At 51.3% G+C, this 14,627-nt stretch overlaps 1 protein-coding gene across 1 annotated transcript; it reads right to left on the reverse strand.

Annotated features, from left to right (window-relative positions):
• Positions 1–601: 601 nt before the first annotated feature.
• CRYBB1 (crystallin beta B1) lies at positions 602–14,182 on the reverse strand. Its single transcript, XM_035017474.1, has 6 exons — positions 14,107–14,182; positions 12,553–12,739; positions 10,733–10,851; positions 5,658–5,790; positions 2,753–2,895; positions 602–877 (listed from the first exon to the last, which is right to left on the reverse strand). The coding sequence occupies exons 2-6, from the start codon at positions 12,718–12,720 to the stop codon at positions 694–696; spliced, it is 747 nt and encodes a 248-aa protein (XP_034873365.1). The 5' UTR covers positions 12,721–12,739; positions 14,107–14,182; the 3' UTR covers positions 602–693.
• Between the last annotated feature and the right edge of the window lie 445 nt (positions 14,183–14,627).

Here is a 14,627-nt window from a genome sequence, read left to right on the forward strand (position 1 = left end):
ATTAAGCTGAGAAGGCAAAAAATCGTAAGCGTGCACGAAGGAGTCGAGTTTGAAAACACAGATTTAAGAGCATAGGCTCAGCGCCACCCTGCCTGGGTTCAAATTTCGACTGGCTGTGTGACCTTGGGCAAATCACTTTCCCTCTCTGAGCCTCAATTTCCTCATCTGTTCATTAACAGATGAGGAAATTGGAGTGATTATAATACCAGTCTCCTAAAGTAGTCCGAAAGGTACGCTAAGAGAATGTGTGTAAAGAACTTTGCAGTGCTTGCTGTTTTTATTACTAGTATACATAATTATTAAGACTGAGGATGGGGCGCCTGGGTGGCTCAGTTGGTTAAGCAGCTGCCTTCTGCGGAGGTCATGATCTCAGGGTCCTGGGATCCAGCCCCATGTTGGGTTCCCCAACCCACTGGGGAGTCTGCTTGGGATTCTCTCCCTCGCCTTCTGCCCCTCCCCCGGCTCACATGTTCTTGCACTCTCTCCCTCTCTCAAATAAATAAATAAATCTTACAAAAAAAAAAAAAAAGCGTGGGGAAGTCACATGCTGGCAATGACGGGGGACCCCAAAGCTCACATCTATGTACAGATCCAGGAGACATTTTGGCTTTAGGAACTTTTATTTGCACGGGAAAGATGGGGAAACTGAGTCTGAGGGAGGGGTGGGGCAAGGGAGAAGAGCAGGGTATGGATTCACTTGGGGGGCTCGGCGGCCAGGACTGGGAAGCAGCCCTCACGGTGCCACTGCCTGTCGCGCAGACGCCGCACGGCCTGCATCTGCGGCTGGAAGGCCCCCCACTCGTTCCAGTGCCGGAAGTCGCCTGGCTCCAGGAGGTACTGGTACCCGCGGTAGCCGGGATATTGATAGCCGACCCAGCTGGGAGGGAAGCAAGAAAGACAGGGTGGAGACAGCCAGCCTCCCTGCCTGGCACCGGGACCCCGGCCCGGACCTGCCCCTCTCCACCCATCCCTGCAATCCGCTCTCCATCCATCATGGGCTTGGGTCACAGGAAGCGGGCGCAGCTCCTCTGTCCTGGCTTTGTCCCTTCCTGGGGCTTCCTACTCACCTCTCTAAAAAACCTTGGTTTCCCCTTCTAGAAAGTGGGAGTGGTCTCTAGGGCTGGTTTATTACGGGGCAGAACTGGGAAAACGTACCAGAAGCTCTTACTAAGTATACGGGGTATGCATACGCGGTAGGGAGATTAATGCGCATCCCACCAGCGATGGTGACCCGAGGCTTACCAAACAGGATGGAAGGGATGAGGATAGGTTTTGGGGACTGGTTAGCCATAAGGCAGAGAAGAAGGAGGCGCCTCCTTTCAAATAATGGTTTCCTTTGTATGTAAGTGAATTTACATGTAGTGGTTGGGGATGCGCATTCTGGTATCAGCAATGCCTGGTTCAGATCCTAGTTCTGCCGCTTACTAGCTTGGAGAATCGAGGTCGAGGGCTTAGCAGAACTCCAGCTTGCTTTCTGCGAAGTGATGCTAATGCACCTACTGCATGGGTTTGTTACAAAGATTCCCTAGCTATTCACTGAGAATGAATTAGCACAGTGCTCGGTACATCGTTATCATCAATGATTCATTTCTGACTTCTGTCATTGCTTGTGCTGGGAGGGTCTGTCCAGGCCTCTCCCACACCCCCTGCCCATCTTTCAGAGTCTGCTTTCAGTTCTAGCCCCCTCGGATAAACCTCTGACCTGCCCTCCACTCCAGCAGGCACATCCAGATCCGAGAAACCTCCCTTCCTCCTCTGACCTGCTGTGTGGACCATCTCTGACCCAGTGTTGCTGGACATCACCTCATGGGGATACGTGGGCCTCCCTGCTGGGCTGAGTGAGCCCCCTGAAGGCAGGAACTGAGTCTTATTCATTCCTGCCTCCCCCAGGGCCCTAGTGGGGTGCCTGGCTCACAGGCCAAGCTTAGTAAATTTCAGATGGCTTGCATGCAGGGATGCGGGTTTCAGGGAAGAAAGGCCAAGCAAAAAGCCTGAGCCTGATGCTGTTACAGGAACTCAGAAAGAGTCTGGGTGAGCGACAGAAGCCCTATATTTGCCTGGAGGAGACCAGGTGTGTCTGGCACGGTTTATCAGAGGCACAGGGATGGATACGGTAACCTCTTCGGGGCATCCAGTCCTCCTCTGTGTTCTCACAGAAACGAGTTCCCAGGGCTCTGTTTGGAAAGCTTCAAATCTGAAGAGTTTGGATAAAGGGCCCTTTTAGATCAAGGAGTCTGGTGTGCCCATTGTGCAGATGGCAATACTGAGGCACAGAGACGGGCACAGAGCTCACCCAGGTCTCACAGCACCTCGGTGGCTGGTCATCCCCCCTGCATTCACAGTCTCACCTCTCAGAAGTCATTCTGCTCATTTCTCCAGAGGTCTGGATGTCCCTGAATATGCTCTTTTCCTAGACACATCTAGACTCATCGACCTACATCTGCTCTGCCTCTCTCACTTATTTCTCCAATCCCAGACTGGGTCTAGCAGTGTTTATTCTCTCCAGCTTCCATCTTTTTAGAACCAATTACCAGGCTTGTTTACATGGGCATGTAATCCGTCAAAGGACGAATCCACTCTCCAGAGGAGGAAAGCTCTGTGGGTGGAATCCCAGGCACCAGCCCTGGGAGAATTTGGGAGTGGCTGTGTGGCCTTTCCTATGCACCCGATCTTATATCCTATAAGGAGGACAGCCTTTGAGTCTGTCTGGGCTTGAAGCAGAAGCCAAGGGCCTGGCTGGAGGGGTGCTTACGTTCCACTGGAGACCCTCGCACTGCCCACGCGGTCACAGAAGCCGTAGACCCAGAGACTGGGCACGTCATCCTCCTGGATCTCCATGGTGTTGCCCTTGAAGTTGGCACCTTCAAACAGGCAGATCTTGTGCTCCTGGGAGTCCTAGGGAAGGCAAGACTGGGTCAGGCCTGTGAAGTATGAATAGGGCAAAGAGAAGTAACTTCGAGGGGCCTCCTGGGTGTGGAGAGAGAGAGAGCTGAGTCTGCTCAGGCCACCATGGGACTTGCCTGGGATTGCCACTGTCCAGCCTGGAAAGGCCCTCCTCATCTGGGGAAAGGGGATAACAGACTCGATTTTACGGCGTTGTCATGAGGATTAAATGAAGCAATACATATGGCACCCTTAGCACAACGCCTGGCATATGCCAAGTGCTACCGAAACATTGATGTATTACTGTTTTCATTATGGCCAAAGAGGCAGAGTCTCAGAGAGGTCAAAATTCTTGATCGATGTCACACAGCCGGCGAAAGGCAGAAGAACCTTTCAGAGAGACGTTTCATTCCTCCCCTCCCATCTTGCACCCTTCTTCCCTCCAGTCCCTGGGCCACAGCCACACCATCTGTTTTCCGGTTTCTGGACACCCAGTTCATCCGTGCTTCAGGGGACTCTGCACTCACTTTGCAGTGAAGAAACCTTCCAGGCTTCCTGTGGCTGACTCTATTCCCATCCTCAGGGGGCTGGCTTCCCTGAGCATCCCTGGACTGCTTCCATCCCCCCACCCCCCTACCAGAGCCCCGCTCTCCTCTCCTGCTCTCCCAGCACACGGCATGGCCCCTCTGCATCATGGACTACGTGCTTTGTGCTTATAGACTGATTTCTGTGATTAGGTTTTCAGCAGCCGCCTCCTGTGAGAGCAGGGACCTTGCCTAGCCAGAGCCTGCAACGGAGCCTGGCAGAAAGAGCTCAACCGATAATGGTTTGAATGCACGACTCTAAGTGGAGGATGGTCAGGTGAGACATCCATCTTATTTCCCAGGAGCGAGAGCTGGGAAGGAGTCAGAGAACCCAGGGGCGGGAGGGAGCTGGAGCTGTCCAGGGAAGAGATAATGGTGGCCCACACCAGGACGGTGGCCGAGATGGAGAGGAGAGAGTGGACTGGGGCTCTCAGCCCCAGCTACACAGAGACTACCTGCTGGGCATGAAAAAGATATCAGTGCCTGGGACCCAGCCCTGGAGATTCGGATTTAATTGGTCTGGGGTGGGGTCCAGGCACTGGGATTTTTTTTTTCCTAATAATATATTTTATGTAAGCAAATATGTCCAACCTATTATAATTTCAATATGCAACCAATATAGCAACACTAGCCAGCTAGTTACATTCTTATTTATTTTTTACTGTATATTCAAATCCTGGTTCTCTGTGTTACACTAAGAGCACATCTCTATTCAGACGAGTCAAGGTTTAAGCATTCAACGGCCCCATATAGCTACTGCCTACAGTATTGGACAGTAAAGCTCTTGAAGCTACTGGGAATGCCCTGGCTAGTCAGTCCTCCAAACAAGCTTTGTTGACAGAGATTTCCTTTTAAGGACCCTTGACTAAGAGATAAATCTATGAATTACTTTCTTTTTTCTTTTTTTTTTTTTTTTAGAGACAGAGAGCATGCACATGCACCGAGCCGGGGAGATGGGGGGGTCGGGGGGAGGAAGTGGGGCGGGAGGGGCAGAGGGAGAGAGAGAGAGAATCTTAAGCAGATTCCACACCCAGCGTGGAGCCAGATGTGGGCTCGATTTCATGACTCTGAGATTATGACAGTTGGATGCTTAACTGACTGAGCCACCCAGGCACCCCAAGATGAATCTATGAATTCTTACAAAGGGTTCGTTATAGCCTGATAACTGAGGCCCAAATTCTGAGAATACACTGGGAATGATGTGGTTGAACAATCCATTAAGATAAGTTTGGTGATGCCAAAACAGTTGGCATCATGGACATTCATGAATGTTCTTCATGAAAATTCCTATCATGGGGGCGCCTGGGTGGCTCAGTCAGGTAAGTGTCTGCCTTTGGTTTGGGTCATGATCCTGGGGTCCTGGGATCGAGGCCCGTATCGAGCTCCCTGCTTGGTGGGGAGTCTCCCTCTCCCTCTGCTCCTCCCCTTGGCTTGTGCTCTCTCACTCTCTCTCTCTCACTTGCTCTCTCAAAATGAATAAATAAAATCTTTAAAAAAAAAAAAAAGAAAATTCCCATCATGGAGGCAAAAGTTGGTTACCACTGGAAATCAACACTGGTGAGTCTAGACATGGCTGGTTCATGAGTCATAATCAACACAATTCTGGAAAAACTGAACTTCTTGGGGATAACACCACTGATCCACTGATCTTGGCTTTGAGTCTTCTTTAAGTTATACTATTTAACTCAGTTAAATATTATAAAGGAGCTCATTCAGTCTTATCATCATGAAGTTCAAGGTGCCTTTTTACAATATCCATCTTCTCAGCTCCCACACAAGCTTGAACCTGCACGTTTGATGTGTTGGATGAGCACTGGGATTTTCAAAGCCTCTTAGGAGGGTCTAATGTGCAGTCAGGAATCAGAAACATTCCACAAACAGAAGCAAGGAAGACACTGAAGTTTCTAGCTCTGACAGCTGGGATACTGAGTCTCAAAAGCAACAGGGAAGGGAAAAAACCAGGGTTCATGTTTGTCATTTGTCCAGGGCTCCTAGCAGGGGCTGGGTGCCAGGGACATCTGAAGAATCGATAAGCACCAGGGCCCAGCGCCCTTGGTCATCACGCCTCCCTGCCTGCCATTCCTCCTTCTTTCCCCGGCTCAGCCCCCATTCCCTTGCCTGCCATCACACCTGACCCCTGCCTCCTGCCCTCCCCACTGATCCCCCAGGACCGGCTTAGGAACCACTCACCATCTTGATAGGCCGGAAGGACATGAGCCTGTCGCTGCGGTAGCTGCTCGACCACGTGTCCCAGCGTGGGTACTCGCCCTTCTCCAGGACGAACATCTCCCCCCGGAAGTTGGACTGCTCAAAGGCGACCCAGCTGGATGTAAGAGCGATGGACAGAATGACGGAGGGCCGGGAGGAGCAAAGACAAGAAGGAGAGAAACCATCAGCAGAAGCCCTCCGCATACCCTTGCAAGGCAGCCCTGAGGCCAGTGGGTTGGATCCTAGGCTATGTTATTTACTGGCTATGTGACCATGGGCAAGTGGCTCTACCTCTCTGAGGCTTGGTTGCTTCATCTAATATGCCTATTTTCGGGGCGCCTGAGTGGCTCAGTCGTTAAGCGTCTGCCTTTGGCTCGGGTTGTGATCCCAGGGTCCTGGGATGGAGCCCCACGTTGGGCTCCCTGCTCGGCGGGGGGCCTACTTCTCCCTCTCCCACTCCTCCTGCTTGTGTTCCCTCTCTCGCCGTGTCTCTCCCTCTGTCAAGTAAATAAATAAAATCTAAAAACAACAAATAATATGCCTATTTTCTTGAAGTTGGTGGAGGATTAAATGAGACAGTGTCATTATGTGAGCAAAATGTTTCCCCAGTTGTGGGATTCACATCTTTTAAGTACTACAAGAACCTGGAGTAAAATAGATATAAGAAGATATTTTATTGGGCGCCTGGGTGGCTCAGACGGTTAAGCGTCTGCCTTCGGCTCAGGTCATCATCCCAGGGTCCTGGGATCGAGCCCCACATCGGGCTCCCTGCTCCTTGGGAGCCTGCTTCTCCCTCTGCTTCTCTCGCTCTCACTCGCTCTCTCTCTCTCTGTCTCTCATGAATAAATAAATAAAATCTTTTTTTTAAAAAAAGAAGATATTTTATTTTAAACCTGATTACAGCTAGGAGAAAGTCTCTGTTGGATGCTAATGGACCTTTAACACTCGCTAGCCTCTCTTTCTGGAACAAGGCAAGAACAGCCGTCCGCCCAGAGCCTTGAGCAGGCTAAGGTATAATAGCACTGTTTTGTGTTCATTGTGTTCATTTTTTATGGGTACCTCTCACTTATAGCAAGTGATGCTGGCTTTCTCTTTGTGCAAGTGATGTAAAGGTTCTTTAAAGATATACTTACCTGTGTTCAAAAGGGTCATTTAAAATGAAATATATTAAATAAATAATAGTCCTGGAAATACAGGGGTAAGGGGAAAATTGATACAGGTGGTTGAATCATATGTTTGATAAGGACTGGCCTGGAATACAGAACACACTTGGTAGTTGCTATGGGGCAGTGGGAGGGAACTGCCTCTCAGATACTTCTGAGAATTAAATGTGGCTGCATTTGAAGCTGTTCAGTCCTCTAGGAGAACTGATTACAAGTTTGAAGTCAAATGGGGCTTTTCCTGGTTTTCCCAGTGCAGCCTGATTAAAGATGGGAAGTGAACTTGTGTTAAAGGGACCCCCGTGGTTCTGGGGTAGGTTGATGAGAAGTCTGAAGTGAAGGGACCCCTTGACCTTTGCTCTACATGGGTTCAGGAGTTCTCAGGGGACAAGAGGGACACTGACATCAGTGTCATCTCTCTGGGATCTTCCTCAACCCAGAAGGAAATGGGGGGCAGGTGGGGGATGAGCTACCACCATGGACTGAAACATGATGAGTCCCAGGAGCCTAAGGTCCTTGTCTGAGGAATGAGCCAACTCACCCTGGAGTGACAGACTTGAAGATGGAGATGTGCTCCTAGAATAGAGGCGAATCTGCCTCGGCCCTGCTTGATCTGGAGTAGATAAGAAAAGGATGGATGGATGGATGGATGGATGGATGAATGAAGTAATAGTTGAGTGGATGGGTAGATGAATGGATGGATAGGTGGGTGGATAGGTAGGTAGATAGATGGGTAAAAGAATGATGGTTGGGTGGATGGATGGATATACTGATGGACAGAGGGAAGGAGGGGGAGGGGTAAGCAGATGGATGAATAAATGGAAAATGGATGGATGGATGGATGGATGAATGGATGGATGGATGGATACAATGATGTATAGACAGATGGCTAAATGAATGGTAAGTAGATGGATGGATGGATGGATGGAGGGATGGGTGGATGGGAAGGGAGCCCTGGAAAATGGTGCCAGGTAGAAGTTAAAAGCACTGACTCTGAAAACAGACAGGCCTAAGTTCTAATCTCAGCTCATCAGTTATTTGCTGAGTGACTTCGGGCAAGAACCTCAAGCTCATTAAGCCTCAGGAGAAGAGAGGAAAGATTACATCTACCTTGTCAGGTTATGAGGATCTAAAAAGGCATGCACAGAGCAAGTCCTGCACAGAGAAAGCACAATGAATACTATCTTTGATGGTTAAAAAGAGAGGAAAGCTGCTGGAGGTCCGAGCTTACAGAAGGACAGATACTGATGTGGTCTTGCCACCCTGCCCACCTCCCCCAAAACTTCCCCTGTCATAACTCTGGGAGTCATAATACCCAGTGAGGACCTGTTATAAGAATGAGGAACTGTATGAAAATAGAGCTACCATATGATCCAGCAATTGCACTACTGGGTATTTACCCCAAAGATACAAATGCAGGAATCTGAACGGGTATGTGCACCCTGATGTTTATAGCAGCAATGTCCACAATAGCCAAACTGTGGAAAGAGCCAAGATGTCCATTGACAGATGAATGGATAAAGAAGAGGTGGTATATATACACAATGGAATATTAGGCAGCCATCAAAAGGAATGAAATTTGCCATTTGCAACGACGAGGATAGAACTGGAGGATGTTATGCTGAGCGAAATAAGTCAATCAGAGAAAGACATGTATCATATGACCTCACTGATATGAGGAATTCTTAATTTCAGGAAACAAACTGAGGGTTGCTGGGGTGGTGGGGGGTGGAAGGGATGGGGTGGCTGGGTGATAGACATTGGGGAGGGTATGTGCTATGGTGAGCACTGTGAATTGTGCAAGACTGTTGAATCACAGATCTGTACCTCTGAAACAAATAATATGTTATATGTTAAAAAAAAAAAAAGATAGCAGGAGGGGAAGAATGAAGGGGGGGAAATCGGAGGGGGAGAAGAACCATGAGAGACGATGGACTCTGAAAACCAAACTGAGGGTTTTAGAGGGGAGGGGGGCTGGGAGGATGGGTTAGCCCGGTGATGGGTATTAAAGAGGGCACGTTCTGCATGGAGCACTGGGTGTTATACTCAAACAATGAATCATGGAACACTACATCAAAAACTAATGATGTAATGTATGGTGATTAACATAACATAATAATAGTAAAAAAGAATATGCAGAATATACAAAAAAAAGAAATTTGTCAAGGTTTATTAACGAACATTAAATAGGAAAAAAAAAAGAATGAGGAACTGTAAATATTTATTGCAAAGTATTTTCTCATCTCCTGTGGCTCATTGGAGACTTATGAGCAAGGAGAGAAATAGGGCAGGAATATTAAGTTACAGATACGGAAACTGAGGCTCAGAGAGGTTAAGTCACCAGCTAAGGTCCTGGGATGGTGTCAGGTGTCAGGGTGAAGGCTCCTAAGTTTCATGCCCTGCCCCTGTCCCCACTCCAGTGTTGAAGGCACCCCTCTCCTGTCCTTCCCCGGCCCACCTCACCCTCTCCATCCTTTTTCTACCACAGTCTCTCCCACAACCCTGTGGGGCCTGACACAGACCCAGGGCACTGGACCACAGCCCCTTTTCTCTCCCCATTGGGCACAGCCCCAGAGCACACACCAAAGACCAGCTGCATCTTTGTTGGAGGAGAAATACTCTGGGTTTGAGTCACTGTCACCAAAAAAAGCCTGAAAACCCAAATTGGCCACATCCGCAGCTTCTGTTCCCAGCTGGGCTTTGGGGCTGAAGGTGGGGCTGAGGCTGTGTTGACCACACCAGGGGTGGGGGTGGGTGCAGGAGGTAGAAGTGCGCCCCTCTCCACCACCTACCCTGGAACCGGGGTGACTTGGCTGAACTCACAGGACAATGGGGAGGGTAAATGATCATCGCTGTCACTCACTACGTTGGGACACTCACACAGTGTCAGGCCCATTGCTGCCTTATCTCCTTCAGGCCTCAGCATAATCCCGTGGAGGGTAGTGGGGACCCTTACTCTCCCCATTTCAGAGGTGGGGAAACTGAGGCTCAGAGACTGTACAAGGTGAATGGGGGAGGTGGGACTCAAACTCAGGCCTGACTGACCTCAAAGCCTATCTCTGTCCCACATTGCTGGGCGTACAGGCTGAGCATATCCCTTAGGGGATTTGGGGCTGGTAAGACAAGAGGCAAAGGGGCCATGGGGGTCTTGTCCTGTGCCCTGACCTCAGCCCACAGGGGTTACTATGTTGCTATGTTACAGTCACTATGAGCAAAGGGACAATTATTCCTGCTTTGCATGAGGGTCACTAAGGCCCAGAGAAGCCCAGACAGTCAGGGGTAGGCATTGGAGTACGGTAACAAAAGCACTGTGGGTGACACCGATTGACCTAAGTTGTATCCAGACTCTGCCACTTACCACTAGGTGCTCGGCCAAGGGACTTAACCCCTCCGAGCCTCCATTTCCCCAACTGTCAAATGGGCATAAGAATAGTCCCTACCTTACATAGCGATCATCTAGGTAAAGCCCTCTGTCAGTGTCTGGTACCTCGTGGGTGCTCAACAGATGCTTATTATTTCTCGCAGGGCTGCTTGATGCCCAGGAGAGGGGATAGCTCGTGGACCCTTGGGCCCTCTGGTCTCCTCCTGTCCTCAGTGATGGGCAGGGCTCCTTCTATAGAGAGACAGCATTTCTCCCCCCCGCATCATGACTCACTGTGAGTGTGACCTGATGCTGATCAAATCACCTCTCTGGACCTCAGTTTCTTTATCTGTAAAATGGGAAGGGGAGTAAGACCCCCCCCAAGTTTGAGATGAAGACTGGAAATAATATACGTGACTCAGCTAGCATGGTGGGCAGGCATGGAGCAGGTGCCTGGTAAATGGTGGCTACCGTATTTCCTTATTATTATTATTTTACCCTGGCACTGGGAACGTCCCCCCCTGCCCCACACTCACGGTCCCAAGGTGACGATGAGGCTGCGCACTCGGTCAAAGCCACGGTCTCCCAGGTTCAAGCACTCCCCGGAGAATTCCACACAACGGCCCTGGAAGTTCTCCTGCTCGAAGACCACCAGCTGCAGGAGAGAGAATCCCCGTCCCGGGGAAAGGGGTGCAGAGTGAGTGGGGGAGGTACACCTCCCATCTGGAGAGGCTCCAGGTCAAAACTTTGTTAAATATAAATATAAATATAAATATAAATCTTTGTTTATATAAATAAAAGCAGGCCCGCACAGATCATATGAGAGTGGGCCATGAGCCAGATTCTGTGAAACAATCCTGTCCTCCCTTCCTTCCACTTCCGAACTTAGTATCTGCACCATCATTAGGGACTGATGGATCTTCCTTCCTTCCTCTGTACTGTTCCTTCTGCCTGGAATGCCCCCTCCACCCTACATTCCCATCTTGGAGTTCATGTTCCCTGTCTTGCTCTAGACTCAGATGTCACCTCCTCCAGGAAGTCTTCCCTGATGCTCTCGCCCCATGTGGGCTTGGTTGAGTGCTCCTGCACTGTGCTCAGCCCATTATTAGCACAAGTAATACAGTCACTGCTGCTTTGCTTCTGGGTCTCTCTCTATGCACCCCTTTCCCCCTTTATTCAACCTCCAAAGACCAAGAGCTCCTCCAGGGTGGGGTATGGGGTTGATCTAATTCTGCACCTCCAGCTTCAGCCTCAGTATCTGCCACAGAGCTGATGCTCAGAAAACACTCGCCAGTCCACCTGCCTCAACGTAGGGGCCTCTGCATTGAACTTGGGCTAATTCCCTGCTTCACTGAGCCTCCACTATTTTGGGTTTTCATCTGCTCGTTGTCCCAAGTTGGGGAAACCTTGCCATTCACGTCAACCGAGGCAAGTGTCTTCCTTCTCCAGGTCTCAGTTTCCCCAGCTCTACAAGGAAGAGGTTCGCATACTCTCGACCCAGCACTCCTACGCTTGTCCTCCCAAGAGGATCTCTGGTATGTGGGCCTCAGGAGACACAAATAAGGACATCCTGGCCCCAGTGGACACCAGAGCAGAGCTAGCAACCACCCGACGGCCCCGCTCTGAAATATCAGACAGCTGCCAACACGAGTGACCCCCAGCAACACACAGCAGTGAAGATGACTATTCGCAATCTCATAGTAGGTGAAAAGGAAAGAGAAAAACCCAGAATGATGGCATATGGCCTGTTTCAAGAAGTTAAAAACAGGTAAAACACCAATAAAGGAATTTCTTTTAAAGGAATATGGCGTAAACATGTACGTAGGCGGATGGCGGGCAGGGGTGACTGAGGCAGCTGCCTTGAGTAGGGGAGAAGGGTGGTGGGCTCATGGGGGTAACTTCAGAGTTAGAGGGTTTTTACCCGGTTCTGGCTTTCAGTGGGGGAGGGGCGGTGTTTGCAGGCATAGTTGTATTATTCAAAGCTAAATACAAATGAACGATTAACAAAGTAACGGAACGGAACGACAAAAGCCGGCCAGGCGTGGACCCCATGAGAGCTTGTCGTGAACCCAGCGTTGAGAAATGATCCCAGCTCTGCGCACCGGAGTTTGAAACCAGACCAACCCTAACCCCAGGGGACTGGGGAAGCACTTTCAGTCCTCACTGCTTCGAAGAATTTTCAGGAAGGTCTGAGGTCACCTACTGCTCCTAGAGTACCTCTGGGGGGGCTGGTGGTTTCTGGCTTTTCAGAAACTCTGAACCCTGGCTGGTGCAGGCTGGCTGGACTGGTAAAAGGGAGGAGAAGAGCCGGGGAGGGGAGAGGGGATGAGGGGAGAGCATGTGCAGGGGTGCGTACCTTGAAGCTGCCTGGAGGCAGGTCCCCCGCTTTGGTCGTTGGCACGGATGCTGGGGCCAGGGCGGGGCCAGGGCCAGGGGCCGGTCCTGTGGCCGGGGTCCCTTTCCCCTTCCCATCAGACCCTGGGTTCACGGCAGCCGTAGAGGAGGCCTTCACAGCCTGAGACATGGTCCCCACCTACAAACCTCTGTAAAGAAGACTTTAACCTAGGTCACTCAGGGATGGCACCCTCAAGCTGTCCCCCCAGCCTCACATCCCGCCACCAGACGTTTGCAGCCTTCTTTGAACTCATTTGCTCGCGCTCGCTCTCTCTCTCATTCTAAATTCCTTGTCTGAGGACCACACATCCCTGAAATGCCTTCCTCCGGGCCTTCTAACAGCCACACCCTCCCTTACCCACCCCTTCTCCCCAACTATCTCCTTCCTTCGTGCCCCGTATAGCTGTGCACTCCGCTGTACCGCACTTCTCTGCTGGTGTGATATCCATTAGCCCCACCAGATTAACAACAACATGACCCCTTTGGGAGTATTGGGGGTACTCCAGGTCTGTTACGCCCATGAATGAACGCTGACCCCATGCAGAGGGTGCCTTGTATCCCCGCTGAGCTCAGAGAGGGGAGGTGACCCACCCAAGTGCACCCTGCCACTCAGAGGTAGGACTCCAGTTTCAATTCAAGCAGATGGACCCAGCAACAGGGTTATTAATCGCTCTGCTGTTTCCTTATTCGGAGGAATCCACCCTTTGGTCCCCAGCACTTGGCTCAGCAGCGTCTCCCATAGGAGCTTCTCCATTGACACCTGTTCAGGGAATGAATGCATGCTGGTTCCTGACTCCATTCCGTCTGGCATTGTCCAGGACTGGGTGTGTGGGTGCAGACACAGGTCTGGGACTGGGGCATAAAGGGGAGCCAAGAGGATGGATTCAGTGTGTATGGGGGCGGGGGTTCTGAAATGGGGAACCCATTCCAGCGTGGGAACTGGCTGGAGAGGGCTCTGGTCAATGCGTCTAGTTCCTCATTGCTTTGGGGTCACAGATGCCTTTGAGTATTTGAAGAACGCCTTGTCCCGGGCCCCCTTTAATTTGGGGGACAATTTCCAGGGATTTGAGGACCCCCTGATAGCACAGATTGAAACCCTCTGGTCCAGCTGATGCCTGAACACTTTGTGTAAGAAGGAGCTCGTTGGGGCAAGCAGATCCCTCCCCCACCTCCCCTGAGGCCTGTCCTTCCTCCACTGTGCTCTGCCCACTCTGGGTAGGCCAGACATCTGGGCCACATCTGTGACTTGCTTACCCCCCCACAACCCCCACGTCACTCTGTGAATCAACATTCCCCTGAGCTAGCAGTTGGGCTCCTTCCTTCCTGGGGATGTTGATGTTCTATCTCTCTCCCTCTCTCACTCTCTCTGTTTTTCTCTGCTTACTTTGATCTTCTCTCTCTCTCTCTCTGCCTTTCTGTCTCTTCTGTTATGGCTCTCTCGAGCTCCCCCTCTCTCTGCCTCCCCTCTCTCTGCCCTCCCCTCGGGCTCTCAGCAGCTGCTGGGTGGCCCTCTTACCTGGGAACCTGCTATTTCCCGCTGAAGGACAGGCAGGCGGGCAGGCGGGCGGGCTGGTGCAGTGGGTGACTGGGGGCCGACCCCCCATTTTATAGTCTGGCAGACACCAGGGCCCATGGTCTGTGGCACAAAGCGGGAGCTGGCTCAGCAGGCTCCGGGGAGGGAGCGGCCCCCGGGGGCCCTGACCTAGCCTGTTCCTGTGGAGGGCAGCACTTTCCATTGTGAGCCCGGCTCGCGCAGCAGAAACCCTGGCCCGCTGCCTCTCCACCTCGCCCTGGGCCTGGCCCCAAGCCCTAGGCCTTTCTCCGAAACCCCAGCTGGGCTGGGCCCACAGGGTCCCCGCTGGCTGCCAATCCTGGGGCCGAGGAAAGGGGAGCCCCGGGGGGCAGGCTACTTGGGTGACAAGGAGCACAGCAGATGGGAAGATGCTTGGTGAAGGCAGATGTGGGTGTGTGGTCAACAGCCCCACCTGCTGAGTGCTCGCTGTGCACCGTGGTAGTCACCCTACCCGCCGTCGTGGT

This window comes from Mirounga leonina, unplaced genomic scaffold (genome assembly GCF_011800145.1).
Source record: "Mirounga leonina isolate KUSES-001 unplaced genomic scaffold, KU_Mleo_1.0 Mir_171, whole genome shotgun sequence".
NCBI lineage: Eukaryota > Metazoa > Chordata > Mammalia > Carnivora > Phocidae > Mirounga > Mirounga leonina.

Bases quoted from the DNA above. Each gene is read 5' to 3' on its own strand.
- CRYBB1 (XM_035017474.1), bottom strand. From the start codon at position 12,720: ATGTCTCAGGCTGTGAAGGCCTCCTCTACGGCTGCCGTGAACCCAGGG. The intron at 5,791-10,732 runs GTGAGTGTGGGG...TCTTACATCCAG, and splicing joins CTCATCGTCACCTTGGGACC to CTGGGTCGCCTTTGAGCAGT. The intron at 2,896-5,657 runs GTGAGTGGTTCC...TGCCTTCCCTAG, and splicing joins CCTTCCGGCCTATCAAGATG to GACTCCCAGGAGCACAAGAT.